Source organism: Engraulis encrasicolus, chromosome 6, assembly GCF_034702125.1.
Source record: "Engraulis encrasicolus isolate BLACKSEA-1 chromosome 6, IST_EnEncr_1.0, whole genome shotgun sequence".
Classification (NCBI taxonomy): Eukaryota; Metazoa; Chordata; class Actinopteri; order Clupeiformes; family Engraulidae; genus Engraulis; species Engraulis encrasicolus.
This window is the reverse complement of record NC_085862.1, coordinates 52,721,686-52,732,679: the sequence shown is the minus strand read 5'-3', so window position 1 is coordinate 52,732,679 and position 10,994 is coordinate 52,721,686. Positions and strand designations below refer to the sequence as shown.

The 10,994-nt window shown below is 44.8% G+C and overlaps 1 protein-coding gene across 1 annotated transcript in view; it reads left to right on the top strand.

Moving 5' to 3' along the window:
* LOC134451598 (uncharacterized) overlaps window positions 1-9,342 on the top strand; it is a 73,684-nt gene extending 64,342 nt beyond the window's left edge. The window contains exons 54-62 of the mRNA XM_063202102.1: window positions 5-268; window positions 1,439-1,702; window positions 2,001-2,142; window positions 3,474-3,592; window positions 4,069-4,329; window positions 6,246-6,536; window positions 7,030-7,266; window positions 7,668-7,727; window positions 8,091-9,342. Coding sequence (XP_063058172.1) covers window positions 5-268; window positions 1,439-1,702; window positions 2,001-2,142; window positions 3,474-3,592; window positions 4,069-4,329; window positions 6,246-6,536; window positions 7,030-7,266; window positions 7,668-7,727; window positions 8,091-8,371 — 1,919 coding nt within the window. The 3' untranslated portion in view covers window positions 8,372-9,342. The remainder of the gene's footprint in view (window positions 1-4; window positions 269-1,438; window positions 1,703-2,000; window positions 2,143-3,473; window positions 3,593-4,068; window positions 4,330-6,245; window positions 6,537-7,029; window positions 7,267-7,667; window positions 7,728-8,090) is intronic.
* The last annotated feature ends 1,652 nt before the right edge of the window (window positions 9,343-10,994 follow it).

Below are 10,994 nucleotides of genomic sequence, written 5' to 3'. Positions count from 1 at the left end.
TCAGCTCCATGCGTGCCCTACCAATTCCACGGCAGTCTGGACTGCGTCACCAACTCGGTGTGGGTTGGCTATGATGAGGCCCTGGGGGCGACTTCTTACACGGCATTGGCTATCCGGCAGGGAGGCGGGGCCAACAGCTCCTGTATGTCCAATGAGCTAAGCTGTAACGTGGCCGACTTGGGCTGCGGTGTGAGCTATGACTTTAGCCTCACCGCCTCCAACGCACACTGCAGCACGCCCAGCAATACGACCTTCACGATAGAGACAGGTAACTTTTGGCAACACAACACACACTGCTGTAACGTTACACAACACACACTGCACCACGCTTAGCAACGAGTCTTTGCTCATCGAGAGAGGTAGCAACAGAAGACTCACTGTTGTAACATTACACAACACACACTGCACCACGCTTAGCAACGAGTCTTTGCTCATCGAGAGAGGTAGCAACAGAAGGCTCACTGTTGTAACTTCACAACACACACTGCACCACGCTTAGCAAGGAGTATTTGCCCATCGAGAGAGGTAGCAACAGAAGACAAACCGCTGTAAACTTCACAACGCACACTGCACCACACTTAGCGAGGAGTCTTTGCTCATCGAGAGAGGTAGCAACAGAAGGCTCACTATTGTAACTTCACAACACACACTGCACCACACTTAGCGAGGAGTCTTTGCTCATCGAGAGAGGTAGCAACAGAAGACAAACTGCTGTAAACTTCACAACGCACACTGCACCACGCCAGGGACACATGCAGGCGAAACGAGTGAAGCGAAGAGAGGCGAAATTCTGTGTTCCATTCTGACAGCTCAACTGTCATCGAATGAAACATTTGTGTTGTTGATTTGATTGCCCACCGTAGGCAAAATTTGCTTCTAATTTGCATGTTATTAAACTAGGTTGAATAATTTCGCTTCGCTTCGATGCGGTTCGCTTGCCTTCGCCTCCCTCATAGGAATGAATGACGAAGTGCGCTTCGCTTGGCCGAATTCACGTATATGTGTTCCTAGCGTTAGCAACGAGTCTTTGCTCATCCAGAGAGGTAGCAACAGAACACACACTGCTGTCACGTCACAACACACACTGCTCCACGCCCAGCAACGAGCAACCTTCCTCCTCAAGACAGGTAACTAATAGCAACAGAATTCGCACTGCAGGACACCTAGCAACAACACCTTCCCGATCGAGACAGGTAACTTACAGGTTACACGCTACTGTAGCGACCCCCCTGGGGTCCTGACCCCTAGTTTAGGAACCCCTGTTGTAATCTAATGAGGTAATCGTATCCCTCCCCTAAGCCCCGTGTGCGCTGCGTGAGATCCACACCACCTCGGAGTGCCAGTCACAGCAGCTCGCAAACCTCTCCCCCTCCCCCCATCCCCTCCCCCTTACCCCTTTTCCCCCTTACCATCTTTAATGTCATCTCTTCTCCCCCAGCCCCGTGTGGCCTGGATCAGATCAAGACCACCTCTGAGTGCCACAGCAGCTCCATCCTGGTGGAGTGGGAGATGAGCGAGGGCAAGACGCTGTACGTGGCGACGGCGGAGGCGAAGCACGACCGCTCGCTGCTGATGTGCAACAGCACGGACACCTCCTGCAGCCTGACCGACGCCCAGTGCGGCACCGAGTACACCATCATCATCTCCACCGAGTCCGACAAGTGCAGCAGCCTCAGGAGCCCGCCCAAGAAGATGCACACGGGTAAGCAAAGCATGCGGGAACACGCGCACGCACACACACACCTACATGCACGTGCATACACACACACACCATTATTATATTTACCGAATCCGACAAGAGCAGCAGCCTCAGCCTCCCAAGAAGATACACACGGGTAGCTAATATACACACACACATACACACAGACACACACACACACACACACACACACACTTACCGTGGGCACTGTAGCTACAAACCCATAAACACTCATACAGATATTCTTGTATCTTTTATATGGATTAACCTGTACTGTGTGTGTGTGTGTGTGTGCTTTCAGCCCCGTGTGCCCCGACGAACGTGAGGACCGAGGAGGTGTGTGAGCACAATGGCGTGAGGGTGACATGGGACGCCTCTTACGTGGCCAACTCTTACATGGTGACGGCCACGGGGCCAGATGGGGACATAAGCACCTGCAACAGGTGGGCTTCTTTGACAGACAAGTCAATGTATTTTTTTACAACCAGGGCTCTAAATTAACACCAGCCAATCTGCCAAATGCTGTTGAAATTTCATTTTGGCTGGTAGAAAATTCCATCTTAAAGGGGTATGCCAGTATTTTGGGGCTGAACACGGTTAAAATCGTTGGCCAGAGTTTATGAAGGTGGTAAAGTGTCTTATTTTTCATGTTAGGCGTTGTCTTGCTTTAAGACAAGTTAAAAGAGGGAGTATGTAGCTAAGCTAGTGAAAGTCAATGGATCACTGTAGCATGTGTGATCCATTGACTCTCACTAGCTTAGATATTTACTCCTCCTTAAAACAAGTCAACGCCTAACATTAAAAATAAGACACTTTACCACCTTTATAAACCCAGGGCAATGATTTTAACCGTATTCAGCCCCAAAATAGTGGCATACCCCTTTAACAGCCACTTGAATATAACCTTTGTTATTATACTTTTATTATTTATATTATTTATATTTATAAAGTATTTAAATTTATATTTATATTTATATTTAATATTATTTTTATTATTTATATATATATTATTTATATTTTATATTTTATATTTATATTTATTTGTTATTATAATACACATATTCAATTCTATACATGTATGTATAACACATATTTGTTTTTTAATGAGTGTTATTTAATGAGTGACACTATATATGGGATGTGTTGGGTGTGTGTTATGCGCATATGCTGTTGGAGACTATATCTCTTTGGTGCAGACGGGATCACTGTTGATCTGACTGACTATTTCCTGAAATTAGACATCATAAGAGCAAAAAAGAAAAGAAAAAAACATAGCATTGTAACAACATTGCTATAGCATTACAGAGAGAACCCATTAAGACAAGCATTATAAATTGTCTGTTACCAGAATGCCAATGAGCAAGTCATAGTGCATTACTTAAGGCCCTGTGTTATGTCATAGTAGTGTAGTACTATGATAGTTAACTTTTCAATTACTATTGCAGCGTTCCCCCCGTGGCATGGTGATTACCATTTTGGCAACTATGAGGTTGTAATACAGGTTCATTTCCTAGTTGGAATCAAGTACGGTAAATTAATGAAGATTCAAAATGCACGCTAGAGGAGGAGGCGCTGGTAAAAAAAAAGTTGGAAAAACCCATGTGCTTTTTTCTTTCTTTGATGGGATGAGTAAAGCATCTCTTCTTTATGATAACAGAGATTGAATGAAGAAATAAAGCATCTCTTCTGTACTCTGCCCGTACAGTGAATAACTGAACACTGCCACAAAGCATAATAAAATCCATAACAAATATTTTCTTCTCTACTCGTCCAGCACGGTGAATAACTGCACCATATCGGATCTGATCTGTGGCACGGCTTACGTCATCACCGTCACCTCCACCGGCGACAACTGCACCAGCCCTCCGAGCGCACCGGTCACCTTCCATTCAGGTACAACTGAAAACTGAATGAGCTCTTTTAAATAATGTGTGTATGTGTGTGTGAAGTGTAGTGTGTGTAGTGTGTGTGTGTGTTTGTGTGTTTGCGTGTGTGTAGCATGAGAAGTGTAGTGTGTGTAGTGTAGTGTGTGCGTGTCTGTGTGTTTTTATACCTACACTTCCCTAGTTCATATTTTGACGTGATAGACCTCTCTCAATATTCCACAGTTGTGAGTCTTGAATGTTTATAGAAATCGGTGTAATTGAACGTCTGCACGTGTGTGTGTGTGTGTGTGTGTGTGTGTGTGTGTGTGTGTGTGTGTGTGTGTGTGTGTGTGTGTGTGTGTGTGTGTGTGTGTGTGTGTGTGTGTGTGTGTGTGTGTGTGTGTGTGTGTGTGTGTGTGTGTGTGTCTGTCTGTCTCTGTCTGTCTGTGTGCTCTTCTGTCTGTTTGTCTGTTTACATGTATATGCATATCTGTGTGTGTTCAGTGCCTTGTGACCCAGAGGATGTGAGGGTGGAGGTGGACTGCAACAGCCACTCAGCTAAGGTATTGTGGCAGGCCAGCGCGGGGGCAGTGCAGTACATGGCCTGTGCCGAGACCACAGATGGCAACCGCCTGTACTGCTCAACCACGGACACGCACTGCACCATCGACAACCTGCTCTGCGGATCCATCTACAACTTCAGCGTGCAGGCCACCGACGGGGTGTGCAACAGCTCTCTCAGCCCGCCAGAGGAGCAGGGTGTCGGTAAGGACCAAAGGCAGTCAGAATGCTATGTATTTACTCATTACTGCAGTACAAAGCATATGTCAGGATGTCCCACTTGAAATTTTCTCGAATGTTCAGGGGCCCTCCTCTGACCCAATAAACAATACAAGTCACATAAATCGTCAATAGTAACACGCACACACACACACACACACACACACACAGACAGACAGACAGACAGACACACACACACACACACACAAATATTATGTAGATTTTTAGAAATTATGGTGATGAAGTAGCCTGGTTCCAGCCAGACCTCTGTGTGTGCTCTGGAGCCCCCTGGTGGCACTCCAAACACACACATCGGTCTGGGAGCATGTGGCAGAATTCAATTTCTGTACGCAAAAAATAATGCCGAGCATTTATTGCATCAATATCAATGGCTGCTCGCATTGAGGAGTCACAGGAGGTATCATAGACTATATTAATGCTTTAGAGATAAACAGAAAACGTTTTTGAAGGAATTTGCTGATATTGAAGCAATAAATGCTGAGATTATTTATTTGACTGGAGAAATGGAATCCTGCTACACGCTCCCAGACCTAGTAGTGGAGCTCACAAAGCTGTGCGGAACTACAGGTCGGGCAAGAGCCAGGCAAGTGATGAAGGCCCACCTTATAAATACCTTCAGGGCCCACGGTCTTAGAATCACTGGTATATGTGATATTGAGTATGTGGCTGCATCTGCAATCTGCTACTGACCGGGTGTGCGTTAGAGTCATGGCCTCCACACAGTGCTGAGCACTGCTCTTCCAAAGTTCGATTCCATTGTTGTCAATACAACCCTGCACACCGGCGCCGATATTCGCGGACATTCACGGATGTTGTCAAGCGATTGGAGACAAGTTCTATTTTATCGGAGCCGTCTGTTGACTATCCATGCTATGTTTGTGTGAAATTGGGTTTGGGGGTCGGAATTGTGTCGGAAGCGAAAGTGCTCTGCAGTGTTGTCAGAACCGATGTGCGGAGGCCCTCAGAAGCATTGATTTTACATTCACTCTTGTACAATAGAAAGATAGAAATAGAAATAGAAAGCCTTTACAAAGTATACTGAGATTTTAGCTTCCCTACGAAGTGCAGTCCTTTATAGATGAGCATTGTCCAGTAAGTGTGAGTTCATTGTTGTAACAGCTTTGGGGAAGAAGCTGTTCTTCATCCTATTTGTTCTGGCTGGCAATGCCTTGTAGCGCCTGCCAGAGGGCAACAGTGTGAAGAGATGAAAGCCAGGATGTGTGGGATCTTTAATGATACTCCTGGCTCTACTTACACAGCGTGAGTTGTAGATGGTGGGTATGGGAGGCAGGGGGCAGCCTATGATTTTTTGCGCTGTTTTGGTCACCCTCTGCAGTCTCTTCCTGGCAGCCTCAGTGCAACTTGAGTGCCACACTGACACTGCGTAGGTCAGCAGGCTCTCTATGGTGGAATATGTACAACAGTACATATACAGTAGACTGTATATGTGATTGTGAGTATGTGGCCGCTCCTGCAACCTCAAAGTGCAGGCTCTTGATAGTTTGTGAAACATCTCACTTAGTCCTACAGAGAAGAAAGGTGTTAGAAGCATGCAGAGTAACACATGTGGACATTACCACAGTACATGTGGTGTTTTTCTGATTAATTTGGCATTCCTAATTTTTCAATTGATGAACAAACCATTGATGACCCTTCTCACACTGAGTTCACAGTGACTAAACCAAAATATTCCATATGACTACAACCAACAATCTCACACGTCTCACAAACAGGCATCAGAGCTGTTTTGCAAAGCCCACTCTAACACTGTCAACAATGGCACTTTACAGGTGTTGATAACATTGAGGATAGCATGCATCATCAAAATGTTTTCCCCAGCAGTTCTCTTACGTGCAATCCGTGCTCTCTGCCCCCCACAGCGCCTTGCCCTCCAGCCACGGTGAGCGTGAGGGTGCGAAGAGTAGACGACATGGACCTGGTTATGGTGTCCTGGAGTGCGGTGCCGGACTGCCCGGGCGTGGAGTACCTGATGACCATGACGGGCAACATCGAGGACGACCCAGACCAGGGCATAGCGATCACCTCCTACTGGCTGGAGAACACCTTCTTCGAGATGCCGCTTCCCTGTGGAACAGCCTTCAACGTCACAGTGGAAGCGCGTAACACAGCTGGAACCAGCCCCCCGTCGGCACTCGTCCCGGGAATGACAGGTATGGTAGAGGAACAACTAGACGTTCAGATGGAGAACTACAACGAGTGTCAGTTGTGTACTAGAACAGGCATGTGGGCACTGTGCAGCTTTAATGGAACTGTCACAACAGAAGCGTATACCATACGGAGTATAGCATATCCACTGTAGTATAGTATGCTCAAAACAAGCAGGAGTTTGTAGTGCTTAGGTGTGTTCACCTTTTTTTCTTGGTGCTCTTTGATGTAGGGACTCTCAAACCTGTGCATGCAGTACACCCTGAAGAAGGCCATATGGGCCGCAACGCGCGTAGGCTTTATAGCCAAATAATAAAGTGTAAAAGTTGCAATCTTGAGTGTAGTATGAAGCATAGTATGAATACTGTATGGTATATCTTACTGCATCTATTTCAGCAATGACATCTCTTGACATTTCTGGGCTGTTTTTCATCTGATTTTGTCATTCTCTCTCTCTCTCTCTCTCTCTCTCTTTCTCTCTCTCTCTGTCTCACATAGTCCCGTGTACCCCCACTGGTTTCCGTGCGGTGGGTAATAATGTGTCGGCGGTGCTGGAGTGGGATGCGTCGGCGCTGGCAACTGAGTACACGGTGTACCTGGGGCCGCCTCAGGGCGAGTTGGTGCTGTGCAACACACCTACTCTCACCTGCACGGTGGCCAATGTGCCGCTGGAGGAGCTGCAACTGACGGCCAGCAACGCGGTTGGAGAGAGCAATGCCACCACACTCAGCAGCGGTGAGCATACTAGCATACTACAACTTGTAGTACCATATTCAAGTCCCAAGTTTCCCAAACTCAAACTAGATATTTCACGTTACAATGTGTATATATTTCACAAACAATATATTTCACATTGCAAACCAAACAATGTTTGGCCTTTGGAATATGGGTTGTGAAAACCTTGGGTCCAAAGTGGTGCTCCGAGCAGAAAAAAGTTTGGGACCCACTGTGGTAAGTAGTGCTAATTTAGTATTAGTCCTAAAGGAAATAAACCCTCCTCTACCCTCCTCTCTATTCCACTAGTTGCCTGTCTGTTCTTCACTGTCCTGTCCAATAGAGGTCTAAAGCAGCCCAGAAAATATACTGTGTGTATCTTTAAAAACATAATAACTCATGGTAACTTTTTTGCGATACAGGATCCCGTCGCCGAAGAGATCTTAGAGAATCGCATATGATGGCCAGTCTGCTGGAGGACGGTAAGTTTGTTGCAGTGGACGATCCGCACTGTGCACATGAACACAAAAACACATTAGAGCAACAATGTCATTGAGGTCGGATGGCCGGTTATGAGTGCAGATGACTTTCAAAGTCCTTCCTTTAGGAGTTCGTTGATTGCTTTGTTCCTTACAGTACATTCACTATTGGACTGTTGCACTAGTGCACTATCGCATTGAAAAAGTGAAGATTTTGCATTCACCCTCGACGTCTACTTCTCTTCTCCTATCCCTTTTCCTTCTCCTCCCCCCTTCTCTTCTCTTCTCTTCTCTTCCTATCCATTTTTTTCTCTTGTCTTCTGTTCTGTTCTCTTCTCTTCTCTTCCCTTCCTCCCCTCTATACAGACGTGCTAGTCACCCCTCAGCCGCGGGTCACGGTGGTTACGGGAGGCTGGCTGCAGCTGGAGTGGCCGTCGGTGCAAGGGGCGTCCTACTACACGCTGATCGTCAGGGAGGACGGGACCTCTCGGCCCCCGCGGGAGGTGCTGACCGTCTACGAGGAGGTGGCCACAGTCACCGAGCTGAAGGCTGCCACCCGCTACTGCCTCACCCTCTCTGCCAAGAACTCCATCGCCCAGAGCGCCTACTCCGCCCCTGTCTGCGTTACCACCGGTGTCACGCAGTAACACACACACACACTTGCGCACATAAACACACACGCACACACACAAACATACAGTCACTGTAGGACTGTGCCAGGGGGAGAGAGTATGTGACAAGCGAAAAGCAAGCGAAAGGAAGGAATGGACTGGACACATTTTGCCACCCTACTTTGTCCCTCTTAGAAGCAGAGCTGATGATTGGTCAAGGCAACACAATGTACATATAGCAGTGGTACTGTGTGAGGTATGGACCGGTGGCTGTGAGAGGGAAGGGAGGGAGAGGAGGGGAGGGGAGGGAGGCTACATTTCTATAATGCATACGTAAGGCCACACCCCATTCGTAATACACAGGCCCTGTCCCTGCCCTGAACACATCTACTCTCTCTCTCTCTCTCTCTCTCCCTCCCTATTTGTGCATGTATGAGATTAGATCTTCCTTGCAAATTCAATTGGGCCAATTGTTAAGTTTGAAAGATGTATAACTAGTAATATTAAAAAAGAAAAAAGGTGATATGATAATAAAAAAGCAATAGATTACTGAATTTGTTATATTTTTACGATAAATGTGAAGAGAGGTCAAATTTAATGCTATTATTCAGAAACTAGATGTATGATTTTGCCAAACCCTGTGAGATGATTAATTTCTATGAAACTGTCCTTATAAACGAAATGAGTCACTTTATATATAGTTTAAAATGTCAGTTATATTTGATTTCTTTTTTCCCTTTGGGTGAATATTCCTCCATTTCCTGTATTTATCACAAATGCCTATATTTTTAAATCAGCCACACACTGAGAACGCTGTCCTCTGTAACAATAGATCCGTTCCATATGTTCACTGTCTTTTTTTTCTGACTGTCTCAATCAAGTATGTACATTCAGATAGCTAGAGAGCAAAATAATAAATTTGTAGTGTATCAATCATGACTTTGTAAACCACACAGTATATTTTCTATTTCATGTACAATATGACCTTGTCTCATTTTGTGTGAACACTTTGCCATAGATTTTTTTAAAGTAATATTATTTTATTGAGCCCGGAGATGAAGGAATAAAGCTCTGTGAAAATGAAAAGAGTAAAGATTAAAGTGATCAGCCCCAGCTCGTCTTTGCCAGTCGCTGCCCAACCGTATGTCCACCTATAGAAATGTCAAATGATTGGTGTATATGATCCAGACCCTAGGATTGGCAAAATACAGCAATGAAATGTTGATCATCTTTGAGAAACTTCAGTGAACATGTGGGATCATCTAGTGCAAGCATGACCATTTGCTGCAGAATAGACCTGTTCATGAACCAACATGCCAAGTGTAAGCCTTCCACATATTACAGCTGTTGGCTGTACGCTATGACCTTCAGAACTTTGCAGAAAAAAAATAATGGCTTAACAAATCTGTGTTAAAGGCAGTCAGGTTTATTGCCATATTTGTTGTATGAATAGTACTTCACATAAAAAAAGGAATCTAAATCACTATGTTTGTCAGTGTTCCATGCAAGACAACACAGCAAACATTACAGTGCAAGACAAGATGGTAGGCGCACAGGCAAAACAAATACTATTGTTCTGTTATAATCTGCCCAAATCTATCCTAAAGACAGAGATACAAGATGTAACATCATACATAACCACTGCAATGACCATAGAAAATACACAAGTACAGTGTTAGCAGCAGTAATAAAAGAAGCAGATGGTATAGTGCTGTGCGTAAGGGTTTCTTGGGAAAGTTATGTTAGTTTAGTTTAGTTTAGTTTAGTTTAGTATAGTTAATTAGCTTATTTGACAGGAATGATGTACATGATAATTCTAGTGTCAGAGTTAGCTATGAAGTTAATTAAGCTCATCTGTGGCCTGGGCAGGGAGCTGTTCTTGGGGAAGTGTAGATTTCGTGCTTCCTGGCAGCCTGGCCAAACTCTGCTAGTTGGCATCTGTTCAGTTGGGGTTAGATGATTTAGTGGCACGTGGCATGCGGAAGTGGCATGCCAAAGGAAGGCTATATTTTAGGTTGGTGGACACATTATTCACTGACAGGTTAGGGTTAGGAATTGGTTCTGGTCTAGGCACAGTTCAACATGTTTATGAGTTTTGGTACAGCCACAGTTCAGCAAATTTACATACACAGTAAAAAAAGAAATGTTGTTTTTACGGAAAATTGCTGGCAGCAGTGGTTGCCAAAGTCTACCTTTAAAAAAATAACGGTATATTTCCTTTTTACATTTTACGGTAAGATTATGGCAGCAGTGGTTGCCAAAGCCTACCGTTAAATAAATAACGGTATTATTATTTTTTACATTTTACGGTAAAATTATGGAAGCAGTGGTTGCCAAAACAGATTGGACAGATTATATTCAGGTGAGTTCAATTATAGAGTTACAATCAGACAACTGATTGGACTGATTATACTCAGGTGAGTCCAATTATAGAGTTGCTATCACAGACAACTGATTAGACTGATTCTACTCATTGGAGTCCAATAAACATCAACTTAATTAGATACCTAAATATATGCCCAATTGCCAGATTGTCTAGTGCAGGCAGGTGGACCAGTCTAGTATCATCAATGAAGGGTATGCAAAACCATTCTTTTAAAAAAAAAAGGCCTGAAAATAATCTTAAGGAAAATGAAGGCCAAAGCTAGCGGGGCAAGCA